General features: G+C 39.7%; 1 protein-coding gene across 1 annotated transcript; it reads right to left on the bottom strand.

Annotated features, from left to right (window-relative positions):
- Positions 1-9,425: 9,425 nt before the first annotated feature.
- LOC128864247 (uncharacterized) lies at positions 9,426-18,233 on the bottom strand. Its single transcript, XM_054103814.1, has 4 exons — positions 17,271-18,233; positions 13,766-13,907; positions 9,917-10,143; positions 9,426-9,858 (listed from the first exon to the last, which is right to left on the bottom strand). The coding sequence occupies exons 1-4, from the start codon at positions 18,026-18,028 to the stop codon at positions 9,771-9,773; spliced, it is 1,215 nt and encodes a 404-aa protein (XP_053959789.1). The 5' UTR covers positions 18,029-18,233; the 3' UTR covers positions 9,426-9,770.
- Positions 18,234-19,210: the final 977 nt, after the last annotated feature.

Below are 19,210 nucleotides of genomic sequence, written 5' to 3'. Positions count from 1 at the left end.
TTTTAGACACAACAGGTACCAGCGTCCAGGCTCCTCTCTTAATTGCGTATTGGATTCATATGCTATCGATAGCATCCATTGGAAATTTGCAATATTGTTACTCGATATCGACTTGTCGTCTGTTTGGGTTCGTCTTGCGACTTTACCGTCTCTTCGTGAATACAGTCATCCCCACAGGAGATCTGTTTCAAACCAACTTCTTTGGACAACATATCTGGTCATCTGTTGGGTATTCTAATAGGGCTATGAATAAGTTCATGCGGTTTTACAACAGATGGCGTAACTTGATTATTATTCCATCGATCCACATTTCCAAACATTCATTGGAGAGCTACTGTCGTAAGGCACAAACGTCAGTATAAGTTTTTTATTTGAAGCGTAAACAACAATATTTTTACCACACTTGAAAATGTCGAATTTCGTGCCAAATAATGTGTTTTTGCGGGGAATTCTTCTTCATTATTTTAATATGAAGAAAAAAGCAGCCGAAAGTCATCGTATCTTGGTGGAAGTTTATGGTGAGCATGCTCTATCTGAGCGAACGTGCCAGAAGTGGTTTGCACGCTTTAAAAGTGGTGATTTCGGCTTGGAAGACGAAGAACGCGAGGGTGCGCCGCCAAAGTTCATGGATACCGAATTGGAGGAATTGCTCGATCAAGATCCGGCTCAAACGCAAGAAGAGGTTGCAAAAACTTTGGGAGTTGATCAATCAACCATTTCCAAACGTTTAAAAGCCATGGGAATGATCCGAAAGGTAGGCCATTGGGTGCCGTATGAATTGAAGCCAAGAGACGTTGAACGCCGTTTTATGGCATGCGAACAACTGCTTCAACGGCACAAAAGAAAGGGTTTTTTGCATCGAATTGTGACTGGCGATGAAAAGTGGGTCCATTACGACAATCCAAAACGTCGGGCAACGTATGGATACCCTGGCCATGCTTCAACATCGACGTCGGCGCAGAATATTCATGGCCTGAAGGTTATGCTGTGTATCTGGTGGGACCAGCTGGGTGTTGTGTATTATGAGCTACTGAAACCGAATGAAACGATTACGGGGGATGTCTACCGACGACAATTGATGCGTTTGAGCCGAGCACTGCGAGAAAAACGGCCGCAATACGCCGATAGACACGACAAAGTTATTTTGCAACATGACAATGCTCGGCCACATGTTGCACAAGTGGTCAAAACATACTTAGAAACGCTCAAATGGGATGTCCTACCCCACCCGCCGTATAGTCCAGACCTTGCGCCATCCGATTACTATCTCTTCCGATCGATGCAACATGGCCTGGCTGACCAGCACTTCCGTAATTACGATGAAGTCAAAAAATGGATCGATTCGTGGATTGCGGCAAAACCGACCGAATTTTTCACAAAGGGAATCCGTGAATTGCCAAAAAGATGGGAAAAAGTAGTAGTAAGCGATGGACAATATTTTGAATATTAAATTTGTAACCATTTTACGTCAATAAAGTTTCAAATTTCGAAAAAAACCCGCACGAACTTATTCATAGTCCTATTATATCGGTCGCATTCGCTTTGCGCTTCCATTAGAAGTTTCGCAGTTTTATTAATATCTTTTCTGCAAACTGATTTACTGCTTCCCATTTCTCTTTCGAGTTCAGCATTTGCGTTAAAAGGTTACCCGGTGTAGGGACGACGCCGAGGGCTTTTGCGAGCTCCAAGCGCTCGTTATAAAATCTGATGACGTTCCACCATCGGAGGATGGCTCTAATATAGGTATTCAGTATACTCTCCTCAAAACGGGCACCTGTCATAAACGGACACTTTTCCAGTACGTAACACAAATTCTCAAGAATTCAAAAAAAAAATATTCTCTTGAGCGGACAACCACTCCATAACACGTTAAGCCTCCCATAACAAATATTTCAGTCCCATAGGTGTCTGCTTAAAATAGAGTAAACTATACATTGGAGCTTCAACAGCTACATGGAGGATTCCGATTATGTTGACGACATATGTATATCTAATGTCATCGGACATGCAGAACAAGATCGCCGACTTGGTTCAGGAATCTAAAAATATCGTACTCAATGCAAAAAAACTAAATCACTGAGAATAACTGTGGCCGATCGTGGTAGCAGTTTTAACGCGGCAAATACAAAAATTAAAAATTTCGAATTCAATTACTTGGGAAGTGTTACCTCTACAAATGGTGGAGTAACAGACGATATTAAGCTCAGAATCGCAAAAGCCCGTGGCGCCTTTTCGCAATTTAACAAAGTCTCTAATTCCTCAACGATTTCCACTTTTAGTAAGTTGCGCCTTTTTAACTCCAACGGCGTCAAATCGCGTATTCTGTATGGCTGCGAAACAAGGTTGATGACGGACTTACTCGCCAATAAACTACAAGTTTGCATCAGTAAGTGCCTACGGCGGATTCTGCATATCTAGTGACCCAGAACATATCTCCAACGCTGATCTTTGGGTTCAGGGCAAGCAACTACACATTCAAGTCAAAAGTCCTACACATCCAGTCTGAGATAAAACTTAGGAAACAGAAATGCGTCGGGCATACGATCGGAGGGAATCAACAGCTTTGCAAAAGTATATTTCCAGTTTGATTGTTTAGCAAGTAGACCCGTTTGGCGTTGATTGATCTCCCAGGTGGTGGATAGGGAAGTCCTGGCGTCATAATAGTGGCTGTTGTTGTTGTTGTTGTTGTTGTAGCAGCATAAACATTCCTCGTGCATATACGAGAAATGCTGCTGAAGTGACAGTCCTCGGCCGGATATAATTCCGGGATGTTCCGGTTACCTAGAACCGACTGTCGTGGGAACGCATGCCATAATAGTGGCCTTCCCAGCTGGGTTAGGTTCAAACCCGCGTGTGATGACTCAAAGTTGGCATAGAATAAGGTGCCATCCGCGAACCAAACTGGCTAGGGAGGAGTCCCGAACAGAAACCGAAAAGGTAATGGAAAACAATATATCAATTACTCCAGGTGGAACCCACACAAGTGGCAGTCCACCAGCTTCGGCGCAAGGGCACGGATTCTGGAGGCCCCAACCATTACCCAAGTCCCTCAGCTCTATGAGCGAGAGCGCATCCTGGAGGAGACGCGGGTTGCTATCGCAATCTCCTCTTCTTCAGAGACGGAAAAACGTTTCCCAGTTTCGGAGGGCCTGAGTTGTGAGGCTGCTTAGATGGCGGCACGACCTCCCAAAGAAGCCGGGAAATCGAAGAGCGTGGCAAGAAAGAAAAGGAGAAAGCGGCGGGCAAGGCTCATTCGGGAAGAATCCTCATGCGGCTCTGTCGGCCCTTCTGCGTAAGTGTCCTCAAAAAGGCCTCGATCGGCGGAAGTGACACTCAGTCGCTTGCTCACTGATATATTTTTAGTTTAGTCTACAAAGCATCATTAAGTATGCAAGAGCATTTGAAATCTGGTGTTAAGTTCGTTAACCACAATTTGGTATGACTAAAGTGAAATTATTTCAACTCCTATGACTAAGGGCCAAGAAGGACCAAATTATCGAAAAATAATCCTCAGGCAAGGGTTTAAACACAAAGTAGAGGTGTCATAACAATAACGTCATAAATTTGCTGATCGAACCAACATATAGCCAACACTGTAATCCATTAGAGGTGACATGCCATAATGCTGTAGTCATAACCATAACCATAGAGACCAATTGAATTTTGGTTTTTCGTCGTAACCATAACCAGCTGTATTGTGTTGCATTGTGGAATACTTGTTGTTTTCTTTTCTGTCTTTCTTCTTCAGCTGCTTATGGCTGAATAATTGATGGCTATGGCACCAATAATTGATGACATAAATATCGTTATGGTTAATACTACGTTTAGGGTTATGGCGTTATGGTATGGCACCTCTACTTTGAGCTTTACTTCACCTTGTTTTCAAACGTTTGAAGAGAACTTGTTGGCTTTTGAAAATCTCAGCCATAATTCTTAGATTACTATAAATAAATAAACCTTTAATTTATTGCAAGACTTTAACTTTTAAAGGTCCTCCATACATACATAACCAGATCAACTAAACATTTGGCCACCAGCTTAAATACAAACAACACTTAAACGCGTCCAAGACATTTTCGACTCATCCAAAGTTGTGCGTCAATTAAAATGCAAATTAGCCTCAAACCGCAGAGCTGAATTGTACTTATATTCATATGTATATGTGTATGTAGATACATACATACATACGTATTGCATGCATTAGCTTAGCTGGCAACCGCACATGTAACTGTATATATAAGAGAATGAGGATAACTTTTGGCTCAATAAAACTACGCTTAGTTGCTGAACTTAAGCATTTCGTAAGACTTATGCTATTAGTAAAGTGTGGCGGGTATTTCTGGGCAAACAGGGACTAACCGCTTCCATTCAAGTGAAATTACAAATTCAGGAGTCCAGTTGGCACGGTATGTGCGGTTGTTTAACAAAAGTGTGTACTTGCGTATGTATGTAAATAAATAAATACATAAGCAAATAAAATGAGTATAAAAGACTTTTCGGAGAGTGTATGTGAAGGGTGCGCAAATAAGGCTGGTCCTATCAGTATTTTAGTAATTTTTATAAATCAAACAACAAACTATAGAGGTTATTGCGGAGCTCTTCGCCATAATGGAAACTGTGGAAATCATATCCAAAAGAGGGTTCGAGAAAGTAAAAATTAAAACACTTGCGTTCAGCCAATCGGTTCTCAAAGCTTTGAATAGCTTCACATTCAAGTCAAAAGTCCTAATAGAGTGTAACAAACAATGCACGCAACAAACTGGCGACTCATAATCAGGTCTCACTGATTTGGGTACCAGAACACGAGGGGCGCAAAGGAAACGAGAATGCGGACTTTTATGCCAAAAAAGGGTCAGAAGGCCTATTTATTTTGCCGACCCCGTTTTTCGGGTTTAACAAAAATAATATAAAACAGGAAACCAAAAAAATTGATCCAAACTAAAATCAGGGAACACTGGAACAGCACAAGCGGCCTTAATCACTCCAAAAGGTTTTTGAATTTCAATGCCAAGAGAGCAAAATCTGCTCTAACCCTAAATAAAAAGGGCCTAAGATTACTCTATGGAGCACTTACAGGTCACTTTGCCTGTAATAAACACTTTAACACAATAGGATTATCTATTACAAGATTATGCAGGTTCTGCTTTGATGAAGAGGAGTCGATGGAACACTTCATCACTAACTGTAAGGCATTAGGCCACAGGAGACACAGAATCCTGGGCTCGTACCTACTAGAGGAGAAAATCCTCCCTCCTAAGGAGCTGGCTCGATTCCTCGGTATACTAAATAATTCATTAATTAATAAATCTGGTGGCAGCGCATAAATGCTTTAGCCTAACCCGTACAACCATTACCATTACTCTCACCATTGAGGTTATCATACCATGCTCGGACTGACATCGAAAACATGCTTTCATGAAAAGAGGTGGCTTTCGATTGAAAATTCTTGTTTCCGTCCATGCATTCGTTTAAAAACTATTTAAAAACTTATTTTCCATTCTTTCAAGTCTGTGTATGCGCTAATTCTTCCGTTCGATTTATCAAAATGGTACGCAGGTTTTTTCATATCTCCACTTTCATTGCCATTTTTGAATGCCAGCTAACAAGTACCAAAAACGAATTATATTATATGTCGCCCTAAAAATTACTTCAACATCGGCAGAAAACTACTTACTTTTTACCATGCAAATTAAAATAGTTTTTTTACTGATAGTAATCTAAGTTTGTTTGATTTTATTATATTAATTCAATACACTTTAAAGCAATAAATTTCATTTGAAATTAAAGAAGTTTTCGATTTTGGTTTGTTTTGTGCACACTCGCTTGTTCTGAACCTCTGAGCCTCTGCAGCGTCATAACATCGTTTAAGCAACCATTGTTTTGCTCTGACCAAACCAAGCACAAACCGCATGCTGATATTGCCTTCTCTGGTTTAATTTTATTCATATATACCTTCTGATCAAATATGAACGAGCCGTTATCAATAAAACGGTCCGCGGATGACATATGGCAAAAATAATTTTTTTGTTTTTTGGTAAGACTGTTATAAGCTTACATGGCAAATTTCAGCGTGATATGTCACATAGTTTGTTTTCCGTGCTGCTGTAAACAAGTCAAGCTCGAGTGTGTTCTTCGAATTTAACGATGGAAATTCAAGTTGAACAAAGAATTTGTTTGAAATTTTGTTATTCCAACAAAATTTCTGCTTCAGACGCCTTAAAAATGTTGCAGACAACCTATGGGGACTCTGTTCTATCGCGTGCAAGTGTTTTCCAGTGGTATAAATCGTTCAAAGAGGGCCGTACATGGGTTGAAAACTTGCCTCATGAACGTCGTCCAGTAACATCAGTAAACGACGAAAACATCGGAAAAGTAAAGGAAATTGTGCTTGAAAATCGCACAAATCGCAAAATCGGTTAACGCTGAATATTATTTAGACGTTTTGAAGCAATTGCGCGGGAACATTCGTCTTAAAAGGAAGGAATTGTGGGACAACAAGTCATGGTTCTTGCATCACGATAATGCACCAGCTCACACATCACGTCTTGTTCGCGATTATTTGAACAAAAATAATGTTGGTTATGCACAGGGCTGATATTCAAAAATTTGCGCTTGAAAAAGGAATTGCATTTGGGCAACTTCCTTAAACGATATGAACTGTCTCTAAGGAGATCAACAACATTATTTAAACTGGAAGACAATGAAATTGTTAAGCGGGCACTTGCGTTTAAGTTTTTTGTTGATGGCAGCGATTTTTCGAAATACCAACTCTCCAACATAATTGCTATGGATGAGACCGCAGTATTCCTAGGCTAAGGAGCTCAAACGACAGTTCATCACAAGGGTTCTTCGTCAATTTACGTTCCTTCTACCGGTTACATAGTGCACGTGTTACCTGTATTTTGGCGATTCGTCTAGATGGCAAGAAAGTATCGCCAGTTTTAATCATTAAAGGTAAAAAATACCAGATTCAACGTGTTTCAAGAATTTATGTCATTGAAAGTGAAAAGGCCTGGTGCACCAAAACAGTTATAAGATTTTATGCTGTCACCTGTTGAGTGGTCAGAATAGAGGTTAACTAGTTTGGGATTCAGCCAGTACTCACCGCGCTAAAGACATGAACAACTTTCTTTCTGAGAGGAAGATTGATCAAATTATGATTCCGGCAGGAATGGATGGTTACCTCCAGACACTTGACGTGGCAATAACCAAGCCATTCAAGGATCATTTGCGGATGGAAATCAATGAATATATTGAAAACAAAATGGGGAGAAATCATCGAGGTAATTTTATAAAACCAGGCTTACAAGAAGTTGTAAATTGGGTGGAAAATTCGTGAAACAAAATAACTGATAGTGACGATTCCAATGCATTACGAACAGGCTGCCCAGCTATATCGCGACATGAGAGATTCGGAGAATCCGGAGATTCGGGCCAATGATTCAACAGGAAATGGATTTGGTAAAAAATCAGAATACCTATAGTTCGGGATTTTATTTAGACGATGTTCCAGACTGTAATTGAATAAATTTAAATTTCTGTATTCTGTGTAAAATAAATATTAAATAAAAATATATAAATATTTTTCCCTCCCCCGAAGTTAAACCCTAGCGCGTATTTTGGACCAAACAAATAGTAAGGCAGTGTCTTATTTTCGAAAAAAGGCGGTAACATTTAGAAGCCGAAAACCCATTTTAGCTAAAAAAAACATGGCTGATTTGTTAATGTAAGACTTATAATTATTAAGCAAAGCCAAAAGGCTTTTAGAATATCTGGTGAAATATGCCAAGAAATACAATGCAAAAGGATAAAGCGATTGCTGCAGTAGGTGTTGAGTTAGATTTCAAAAACAACAAATTGCATATGAACGCTTTAATGTCATTCATTTTGCTCCTATCGACTTGAAATTTTGAGACAATAATAATAATAATAAAAGCAAACAAAACAATTTTAAAAATAAAAATAAAATAAAACACCTATTTGGGCACCCCTTAGATGTAAATGATATAGTCGGCGCTTAACAGCGCATGGCAGTGCGTTAAGAACATTTATGAGGAGCTGAAATTCCCGCCTAAAAGTGCACTATGCTTTAGACTTTTCAATTCAAAGCAACAGTGTTTCGCAACGCATTATAGGGCTATCACAATGGGTCCGTTCCGTCCGTTTGTGCAACGCGTTTGACTGACGTGGCGTGTAAAACGTACTGTGGTGTGACAATGAAAGTATTGCCGAATATACAAAACCAAAAAAAGTAAATATAATATTTCGTTTTTTTATAAAGAGGTTTTGTTGGTTGTGAAATATATTATAAAATTACTACTTACTGGTAGTCGTAGACGATGGGTGCCATCATAACTCCGGTAACGGGACATTTATTTATTTCTCAGGACCACTTTGTTAAGCATTGCCTTTTCTTTATTCTTCCAAGCTTTTATCGAACAAATAAGGGCGCATTTAAATGGATTCAATTAATGTAAATTTCATTTGTTTTCTGCATTTATTTCACACCATCGATAAAAATTTGCTCGAAACAAAATTTTTCTTCTTTAAACAGTTGTCATTTTTACCGCACTTGCCGTATAGCAAAAGTAGAAAGTTGCCAATTTTAAATAAATACAATTACAAACACACATGTTCTTTTTTGCTGTCAGTCAAGTTCGTTCCCGCAACGGACGGAGCGGACCCATTGTGACGGACCTATTAGACCATCTTTAATTCTTAAATGCTGCCCAATGTCCTCGATAGCCTCACGAATTCCATCTATGAGGTCTTGAATCGACCCTTTACTGTTGGCGTAGACCTTCTCTTTCACGTGGTCCCAAAGAAAAAAGTCACAAGGTGTTAAATCACACGGTCCGGAAACTTTTCCCGTAAAATATCAATGGTTTCATTGCTTGTGTGGCACCTAGCGCTATCTTGTTGAAAATAAACGTTGTTCAGATCAATACCATCCAATTCTGGCCATAACAAATCGTTAATCATCATAACACCTGTTATTGGAGAACCCTTCATATAGACACAAAAAAATATAAAAAAGATTTACTTACATTCCTTGCGAAGACATTTCGCTTAAAAATGCTATATCTTGGTAGTATTCGAACTCAGGCACTTTAAACCCAAGCGAACTGTCAGTTTTCGCTCAATTTCAAATGACATTTTGGCAAATGATATTTTAAATAGATCTGATAAAATGCTGCCGGCATCGTGTTTCTGGCATGTGGAACGCGGTGTTCTCACGGCGTGAACTGAGTACTACTTAGCCGTGAGATGCACATGAAATTTCACACATTTTTCACAGCAAGGCAATTTTAATAGATTTTGACAGCCATTTCACGTGAAACGCGAACTTAGTAACAGGGATGAAAATGAATTGTTTCTTATAATAAAAACCTTGCTCAAAATAAAAAGCCCAATTTAGTGTCATTTTATAGTATAAAAGAGTTCTTATATAAAAAGGAAGTGTATTTATGAATATAATATAAGCATAATGGGTCATAAAATATCTTATATGTTTGGCATTAATTTTTCTATTGCTTCTTATAAATAATGTTTGTTCATGTTCTTCAACTAAGAGTGCATTTGTCACTCTAAAGCGGGCGCAGTAGAACGGTAGCAAAACCGTGCATAAAACTAAAAATTTTACAAATGATTCGCCGAACTCTAAGGTGATATTACTACTATTTTACTGCGTCCCTCCCATAGATTATGTTTACATTTGCAAATTTAATTTTATAATGTATCACATTGTATTGTTAATTTTTTGCCATCCTTCACTTCAGCGGTGGCACCATACTGTCAAAACTTCCAATTATATTACCAGGTGGATTGTAGTTACACACAACATACGTAGTATCACCTCTGAGAGAAAACCATGAATTTAGCATAGTTCACGATAAATTTCTTCAAAAACACTCACCTAGTCGCAAAACCGACGCCCAATTGTCGGCTTTCCCGCCAGACAACTTGCGTAAAATGCCCTGTGCCGGGCTTGTAATTTGGTTTGGAGAAATCATAGTAGCGCACCTCATCGTACCAACTTTTTACTGCCGTTGAGCCATTTACCTCCATACCGCGGGATGTATACAAATTCTCACCATAGGTGTGTACTTGGCGATGTTCCAGGCGACCCGAGGAAGCCAAGTGCTGTTGGAGAAAAACAATATTAATAATATATATATAAACACCCAAAACGGGTGTACGCGCCAATTATATATGTATCTATATATTAGGCCGGGTCGATTTGTGGGGAGGCAAAAAAATCGCCCATTGCTCTGTGAAAATCATATTCTAGGGATCAAAATAAGAAACTTTGCCGAAGGAACCATACCTCTAAAACGAATTCTGATGTCCCCCAATTTGGGTCGAACTTTTTAGTTTCTCTTCTCATGTAAAGGCCAAAAATGGTGATATTTTGAAATGATTGTATGGGGAACCTCCCAGGGGAGTTCCAGGGGGTGCGCCACTGGCATGGGTGGATCGGCCGTCCAAAGTTAGTGGGACTCGGTCATGCATTTGGACTCGATTGGAGCACTCTAAATGGGTCAAAGTGGGATTTTTCGTTCGACCCAAATTGGGGGACATCAGAATTTGTTTTAGAGGTATGGTTCCTTCAGCAAAGTTTCTTATTTTGATCCCTAGAATACGATTTTCACAGAGCAATGAGCGATTTTTAAATCGACCCGCCCTAATATATATATTACAGCAAGGCAACATCGACAATATAAAACTTCTATACGATTGTTCCCGCAGACTCACGGTAAAAGCCTTGCAAAAATGCCTACTAAAGATAAGCCAGTCGGGAACTCCTCAAGTAGCACTGAAGCTCCGTTTTAATACCATTATGAGACCTCCAACAGGCAGATATAGCCAACCAGAGCTGTTGATATAATGGAGGAGTTGGTGAACTGCCCCGGGCTGTCGAAGAAAGGAGCACTCAGTGACCTTAATCGTCCAGCTGCTAAGCCCGGACATTTACAGAGAAAGTGCTCAACAGTATTCTTCTCTGAAAGGTCCCCACAGTTTCTATAATGAGGGTTGAGTGGTAACTCTAGCTTCTCTGCATGTGTGCCGATCGTCCAGTGACCGGCTAACACAGCTACGAGTTTGGAAATTGAATGGCAAGGAGTCCAAAAGGCTTTCTAAGTCCTGCATATATTGTATAGGGGCTAAAAGGTTTTCGAAAGATCACATGAAGAAATGGAGGCCCATCTTTTCTGCGCTTTCCTGAGAAATAATTTGCTCATTTCCCCTTTAACAATTGTCCGGAAGACGCCGATGTGCGGGTAGGAGGTCTCCGAGACCAATTTCGTCCCCTTCCTGCCAAGCTCATCAGCAATTTCATTTCCCTCTATGTTCCTATGTCCTGGAACCCATATCAGAGAAATGTTACCTGCACACCCAAGAGATTTCGTCTACTCCTTACAGGAGCTTGCGAATTTCGTTCTGCTCCATGGCGTCGTCAAAGCCTTGATTGCGGCTTTACTATCGGAGAAAATGTTAATATCTCCCTCGCTCTCACGTTCCGTAAGCATTTTGCGTGCCTGCAGCATCGCAAAGACTTCTGCTTGAAAAACACTAGCAGTATTCGGCAATTCATAGGAGATAGATAAATTGGCTGATTTAGAGAAAACCCCTGCTCCGACTCCCGATTCCATCTTCGAACCATCAGTGAAGACAGAGGTACATGCTTCGGTGAAGCCCGAAATATTAGAAGCAGATCCAAAAATATCTACAAATTATTTTCATCTAGTCCAGATTACTTATATATGGGAAATAGAAGAGTTCCCATCGGACTGGATGCAGCACATACCTGTAAAAGTTCGGATAAGAAAACTCATATGATACAAATTCCGATGTCGAGTTCTGCATAACAGTGCTCTGTTTGAGCCTATCGAGCCAGTAGCAGGAGGTAAGCAGGGCTGCATATTATCGCCACTGCTTTTTACTATTTTTAATGGAGACCTATACTACGCTGACGATGTTGCTCTCCTCTTCAGCATAGCGAAGAAATGCAGAGCACGTCGGTCTGCGTATAAATGCGAGCAAACCCAAATCCATGCTAATCAAAAACTCGCAGGAAAGCAATTTTTACAGTGCAGTGTACGATGAACAAATCGAAAGCGTCGACACTTTTACCTTCCCAAGAAGCCAGATTACACCAGATGTCGGAATGATGGCTGATATAAGTGCATAAATTAAAAGAGCCAAGCCAGCCTTAAAAAAAATAATGTACTCGGAGCAACTGACAAAACGCACAAATGTAAGGATTTTTAATTCGAATATCAAACCAGCTGTGAAACTTGGCTTGTATAAGCAACTACCACACACAGCTTGCACTCATTGTCAAATGTTGGCTCACAACAATTCTGATCATATGGTCCTAAAAATTGGATGCCGCACGAACAACTCCTCGGCACCAGCAAAAGGAAGCTTGATGAACTCGTTCTGCCTAAGCTAAAAAGGAGTCACAATCCAACTATCCAAAGAAATTAAATATCTTGGAGTAATCCTCGATAGTAAACTCCTCTGGAAATCACACGTTGACACAAAGAACATCCAAAGCTTTTCTGACTACTTCAGGCCCGGCATTAGATGCTCTGATTAGTCTACCACCACTTGAAGTGTTCATCCAAGAAAAGGCCTTGAAGGTCATCTGCAGGCTAAAACACAATGGGAATTGGTACGGCCCCTGCCCGTCATTGGACAACAGAGTAGGCATGGATTCGAGATACAGATACAGCAAGAGATACAGTGTGGTGCTGCCAGAGGCTCAACTGTGGCCAAACTCTGAAAATGAGGCCAGCCAACACTGTTTTCGCATTATCACGGATGGCTCTATGACCGAGGACGACTGCAACTCTGGGGTCTACGTGGAATCTAGCAGGACAAAACTGCACTTTGCTCTTGAAATGCATGCATCTGTGTTTCAAGCGAAGGTGTATGCTGTTAAAGAAGCGATGAACTTTGTTGTCGAAAACAGATGGAAATGTATATGTGTCTACAGTGCCAAGCTGCCCTCATGGCCTTACACAGCCCCCCAACCACTTCAAGGGTAGTCGAGTCCTCTAAATCCAGGCTGAACTATGTCGGTAGGCATAATAGCCTGATGCTAACATGGGTCCCGGGACCCGTGGGCGCATGAGTTTTTAAGAGTCGACGAAAGCCTAACGTAGTCCCAGATCAAGGCAAAAGCGAATAATCGACAACATTGGCAATCTTTTGTTTCGGCACTATGAACCTCTAATTGGCGCGGCAAGGCAAAGAAGTACTGTCTAAGTTTGGGATGAATGGTACGGCATATACTTTCAGAGCGTACTAAGATACAAAAACAATTTTTTGAAAAACTATATTATTAAAAACATCATATAGGACTGGAGCTAATTGGAACAGACTGAGTTATTCGGGCAGGTTTTGTAATTCAGTTCCGAATGAATTTCTTAAAAAATTTCGACTAATTGCATTGAAATGAATTCAGCAATAGATTACAGTACTTGCCTGATTATCTCAGTTATTAATTACAATAATAAAGTTACTGTATTGAGAATAATTTATGTCCTGCTCATGTGACCAAAGATGATAGCTGTAAACATTCGAAATATAGATATCGTACATACATATGTATATGTAATTCTTAGTGGCCTCAATCACGCTCCTTTTCCTTAGTTTAAACATTATCGCATTTTTTTCTTTAAGGTCAGCCATTAATCGTATTTCAATTTACTATCAAAATTCTTAATACTCACACTTTCTTCCTTGTATCACTCACCTTAGCCCATTGTTGTGCGTAGCGACTCAAATCACTGCTCAGCGTTAGGGCTGGACAGTTTTGATGACGTGCTCGAAACCGGTTATGCGCCTCCAAGCATTCCTGTTGAAAATCTGTTGTACAGTCGGAAGTAGCGCCACCACTGCAAATATAAAGGTTTGATTTTAATTTTATAATAAGTTACTGATACCTTAACACATTGAGTGCCAAGCTGATCTGATGAAAATATTCAACGGAAGCCAAGCATTTTCCTTTTTGTTTATGAAAAAAGGATAATCACTTTCTGGGCGATCCCCTATTTTGTTGCATATTTTGTATTTTATTACTTTTAAAATGACTTCGATTCGCTTTCGTGCGAGCTGGCACTTTAGGAAGTTTTAGATGTCGTACAAAACCATACAAAAACTCTATGTATTAAACTACCCTAACGATGCCTAAGTTATTGAGACTTAATACTAGAGACCAAGGATGATAGATTATTAGCTGTGGCTATACGAAGCAAAATTGTTAGAGTAACTTCAGCTGCCACGTAATCGGATATTCACAAGGCGAATTGAGTACCGAAGGTAGCGTCTTCGCAAAACAGTTACTTTATTTTTTGCAATTTCAACAAGTCTGGCGTCAGGTTCCTTACCAAAACAAAACAAACAAAAGGAGGAAAAATTACATGAAACTTCAGTGCATGGCTTGGTAATATTGTGATTTGTGAGATCTCAACTAGACAAACTAATAAAAACCAAGTGCCGCGTGTTAAATTGTGAGGTCACAAATTTTAAAAAGCACCTCCAAATGCAGTTGGCGTTTTAATGCGGAAGACGCCCTGGCAATAAAGTGTGTTTCGCCTACTCTTCCTCTTCACAAACCAGTAACTCCCCTTCCTTTTGTTCGTTTATTCATGGACGACGACACAGCAAATTCAACCTTGTAATCTATCATCCTTGCGGTATTCAGCAGCAGAATTCTGTACGGTGATTTCACACATTCGTCCCATCAGTTATTGTTCAGAAGGCGGCGAATATTTTAACACGTGCGGGCCTATATGGATTTATATCACCAACACAATCTGAGTTTTTTCGTAAACAAATCGCTGCCAATACCCCGGCTACATCATCCAATCAGCTGATTCCTTCAAAATCGCTGAGATCCGGTTAACGGTCGGGTGTTCGCCACAGCTCTGCAATCTGCACTTCTGCTAGAGACCATCAAAGTACACTGAGAGTAGTTCATTGGCTGCGCGCTTTAATTGCTCGGTCGGACATAAATGGGAATATTTGTTTGAAAGAAAATGCGGTATACAACATTCATCTTTTAACACTTTGTACTTTTTTTTTTGTTTTTGGTATATTTCATTCTTGATTTATTTTTTCTCTATTTTTCTTCCAGCGCAGTTTTCTTGTTCCTCATATTTTTCGTCCTTTACTTATGCTTAATTATGCCTTTTCTCATGTTGCTTTCTTCTTCCATCTGTTTGTGGCAACTCAACGAGACACCGTTAGCCCTGCTCGAGCTGGATTGCTGCACGACTTTTTTTTGTTTTGTGTTTTAATAGGCTTTAAATTGACAGATACTCATGGACTCTAGGCACGATCAAAAAACCATGCCATTCCATATGAGTGAGTGTCTGTTTGTCGTCGCTTCCAAGGAAACGTTGAAATAAACACTTCAATCTGTAATCCAAAACTATATCCAGTAATGATCAGCATTCAGAGGAAATAATTAAAAGAAAATCCTTTCTTCATTGTAATCGTTATTGAAATAAACTTTTATAATTGGTAACTATTTTTTAATTTGGATTTTAATTTCTAATTCTGCCACCGAACACCCATTACTAGTTCACGTCTTTCTGCTATAAATTAGTTTTCGGATCCTGGTGTTGCTTTCCACTCAGGGCTCTCCATTGTTAATCACACTGATCTCATTTTTCCTAAGGTGTATTCCAACTTGGGCTTTAAAATGATAATACAAAAGAGAGGTTTCGTTGGAATGAATTTATTTTTACACAAACGAAAACAATGGGCATTTGGCTTCAATTCTTGCACGAGCGAAAAGAGCGAAAAAGGTTCAATATTACTATCAAAAAAGAAAGAAGCCATAAGGACTTTAGCTCCAAACGCAATATACTTAAGTTTTATACGGACGATTCTAAAATTACTACTGGAGTAGACGTTGGGATATACTGTCCAAAGTTAGATCTCAGGAAGTCGTATAAGCTTCCAGATCACTGCAGTGGATTCGAGACTGATATTTTTGCAGTTGGAAAGGCAGCAGGCATAGCCTGTGATACTACTGGGGGAAACTCCAATGTTATCTTTAGGCAGCAATTACAGCAATTACATCGTTTAGTATGACGTCCAAGATCGTTCTTCAGAGCAGAGAGTAGTAGAAAGATTGGCAGAAAATTGTAAGCTTATATCTTATGAATTCCAGGCCATAAGGGCTTTGAAGGGAAAGAGGTAGTAGACGATAAAGCGAAAAACGCAGTCTCTCTATCCTTGGATTTAGTCAACGTAATACCAAAGTCAAAACGAATATTATACAACGAACTCGACGAAAACATGATCGGAAATTTCAGAACAAGATGGGAAACGGCGTCTTCTTCAACACTTCACTCTATGAACTTCGCAAACGGATATATTTTTTTAAGTAAATTTCCACAATTTGGAAGCGTTGTTCTAGTTTTAAACGATTCATGATTGATGACTTGCCCAACCTTGCTGAACAAAAATTCCAACACAATTTGCCACTCTCAGCTGTTAAACCATAGGTATCGATATTGCTAATTCTCATGCAGCTAAAAGAAACACCTAATACGAGGAAAATACTTTATAATTCTTGATTGAAGTCAAAGTTGGGATATGCCTGAGTAATTTGGGTTTTATTCGCAAAGGATCGAAAGAGTTCAAGCTTTGTCCGGTTTGCTCTGCAATCTCTTTATTTTATAGTACCACGTCCAACACTTTCCTCAAAACGCATAATGCACTCACTGATATCTATGATCTTATCGTGGTATCATTAATTGTCCAGATCTACTAGAGGAGATAAACTTCAATATTCCCCAAAACGGTTTTACGTTTTCACTTTCCGTTGCGTGCTAAAAGTTTTAAATCAGAGTTTTTAAATTTGGTACCTATTACGAAGTGTCTGAACAGAATTAATAGAATTTTTAATAGGTATTATCTTTTAGACTTTTGGTACCTCTAGTCTACACGGGTTTGAAACTATAACTTAATAAATGAAATAAAAATTTAAATAATTATTAAATCGAAATGAAGAATGAATGAAGTTGCAAAGATATATAACAAAAATGAAACTCCCTAAATAAACAAAGGAATAGCCTCTACATAAAGTGCTGCTTGTACAAAACTCTCTCGTCAAATAGCTCATCTTAAGAAAAACGTTGTCCCAAGAAACATAAATTTCCAGCCCAACACAACAACAACCTCAGCTTGTCTTCCAGGAATAAAAACACCCACGTTCCGCTCGCAAACAACCCCTACCACTTTACCTTGGTATACCTGCGGCATCATCGTAGCCCGAGTGAGCTGATTTTTGAGGCTCAGTTTGTGTCGCTATTGCCGTTTGATGTATTCGAGTCGATGGAGCTGCAAATATTTTACTATTTCGGTTGGAGCAGGTAGCTACAGGACGTTCGGCAGAGCAATTGATTTGAGCCCTGGAAGTGGATGTTCCACATGTAGGGCACGTATTTAAATTGCGATTCGACGCATTTCTCTGGGGATTTGAATAAGACGATGCGCAATCGGGGTATGCTCTGGCGGGTGTAGCAGTGGCTCGTGGCTGAGTGTTTGTGCTTCGCGAGCATTGATTTTGAGGTACATACGTAGAGGTTGCAGCTGATGATGTAGGTAAAGATGCTGCTAATGCCTCATCTCTTGCCTTGCAAGCTTTACAATTGCACAATTCATCTGGACTGCGGACTGGCGGAGGCGGGAGTTGCTGTGGTGCTGCAAATTGTGTTGAAGTGTCATAATCGCATGTCCGTGATTCTATGCGAGAATGCATGGATGACGTTTGCTTAGGCTGGCCATAATTTAGCGATCTAGCCGACGTACACTGCATGACCTCGTACTCGTTGGACCGATCTATATAAGTAGTCGCGGGTACAACGATTCGCGGTCCCACATTTAGGGCACTCACATTGCGTGATACATTGTGTGACCTAGGGGGATCGTCGTACCGATGTGCAGCGGGAGAGCGTGAACAATGTTGAGCACGACGCTGTGCACTTCCACCTATACCCATTTCTCAACAACAACACTAACTTTCTTTTGGCGCATCGAGACTAGTGTTGCTGACGAAGATGTTGAAGTTGTCGACTTTTTAGCAGTGCCGCTTTTCTACGACCGCAACTATAGCCGGAGCTATATAATTTTATTTACAATTCACTTTTTTTTCTATTTAGTTATTTTTTTATTTTTTTATATTTTTTTGTTTTTTGTTGATTTAAGTAATTTTGATTAGAATATTTCCGAGCTTTCTTTTCAACGCAAATATTTGTATGACACTGAAAATGTCAAGATTTAGATTATAACGAAAAAAAACAAAAAAACAAAAACAATTAAAAATAATTATCAGAAAATTCAATTGAAACTACCTGCTAAATAATTGATATTTTCATTACGCTATAGGGCGAAGCAAACCGTAATCTATCGATTGAAGTTGGTACTCTTTTTGCAAATGACCACACGCGTCGCTATTAGATGACTCTTCGACGGACTCAAACAAACATTTGTATGTGAATGACACATAGGCGGTGCATCATATTGCTGTTGCTCGGTTACAACATTTACAGCTCTTGGATTGTTCTGGCTGTTTGACCTAGATCTAGGCTGACCGCGCTTTTGCTTCGACTGCTGTTGGTCTCTATGTGCTGAATTTAGTTCACAGTCTGGATTACAACAACCACACGACTCTGTACTCTGTACTCCACTAGAATGTGGAGTATCTCCACTAGAATGTGGAGTATTCTCACTATCAGAACAACGCCGTCTATTACGGCTCTGCTTACTGCCCATCGCTCGCACCACCACAACAATTGAATACTATTTTTTCTTTATATCTGTGTATTTATTATATCAAAAACATAAAAATTTTGTAATTCTATTGAAATTTTTTAATGTGAGACCGGAGAAAGTAGTGATAAGTTGACAGTTTACAATAAAAAGTTATAAATTGTAAAAAACCCATATTTACACAGGGCTGTAAGAAAAGGGAGCCTGAAATTTATTACTGCAATTAGCTATTTCTGTTCGCGAAGGAGATTTCGTTTGTAAAAGTGAAATCTTCTTCTTCTTGATTGGCGCAATAATCGCTTAAACGAGTTTGGCCGAGTTTAACATAGCACGTCAGTCGTTTCTTTCTCGTGCTAACTGGCGCCAGTTGGATACACCAAGTCCTTCTCCACCTGATCTTTCCAAAGCAGGG

This window comes from Anastrepha ludens, chromosome 5, assembly GCF_028408465.1.
Source record: "Anastrepha ludens isolate Willacy chromosome 5, idAnaLude1.1, whole genome shotgun sequence".
NCBI lineage: Eukaryota > Metazoa > Arthropoda > Insecta > Diptera > Tephritidae > Anastrepha > Anastrepha ludens.
Note: the sequence above shows the minus strand (reverse complement) of the source record. Positions and strands in the feature narration are given on the sequence as shown.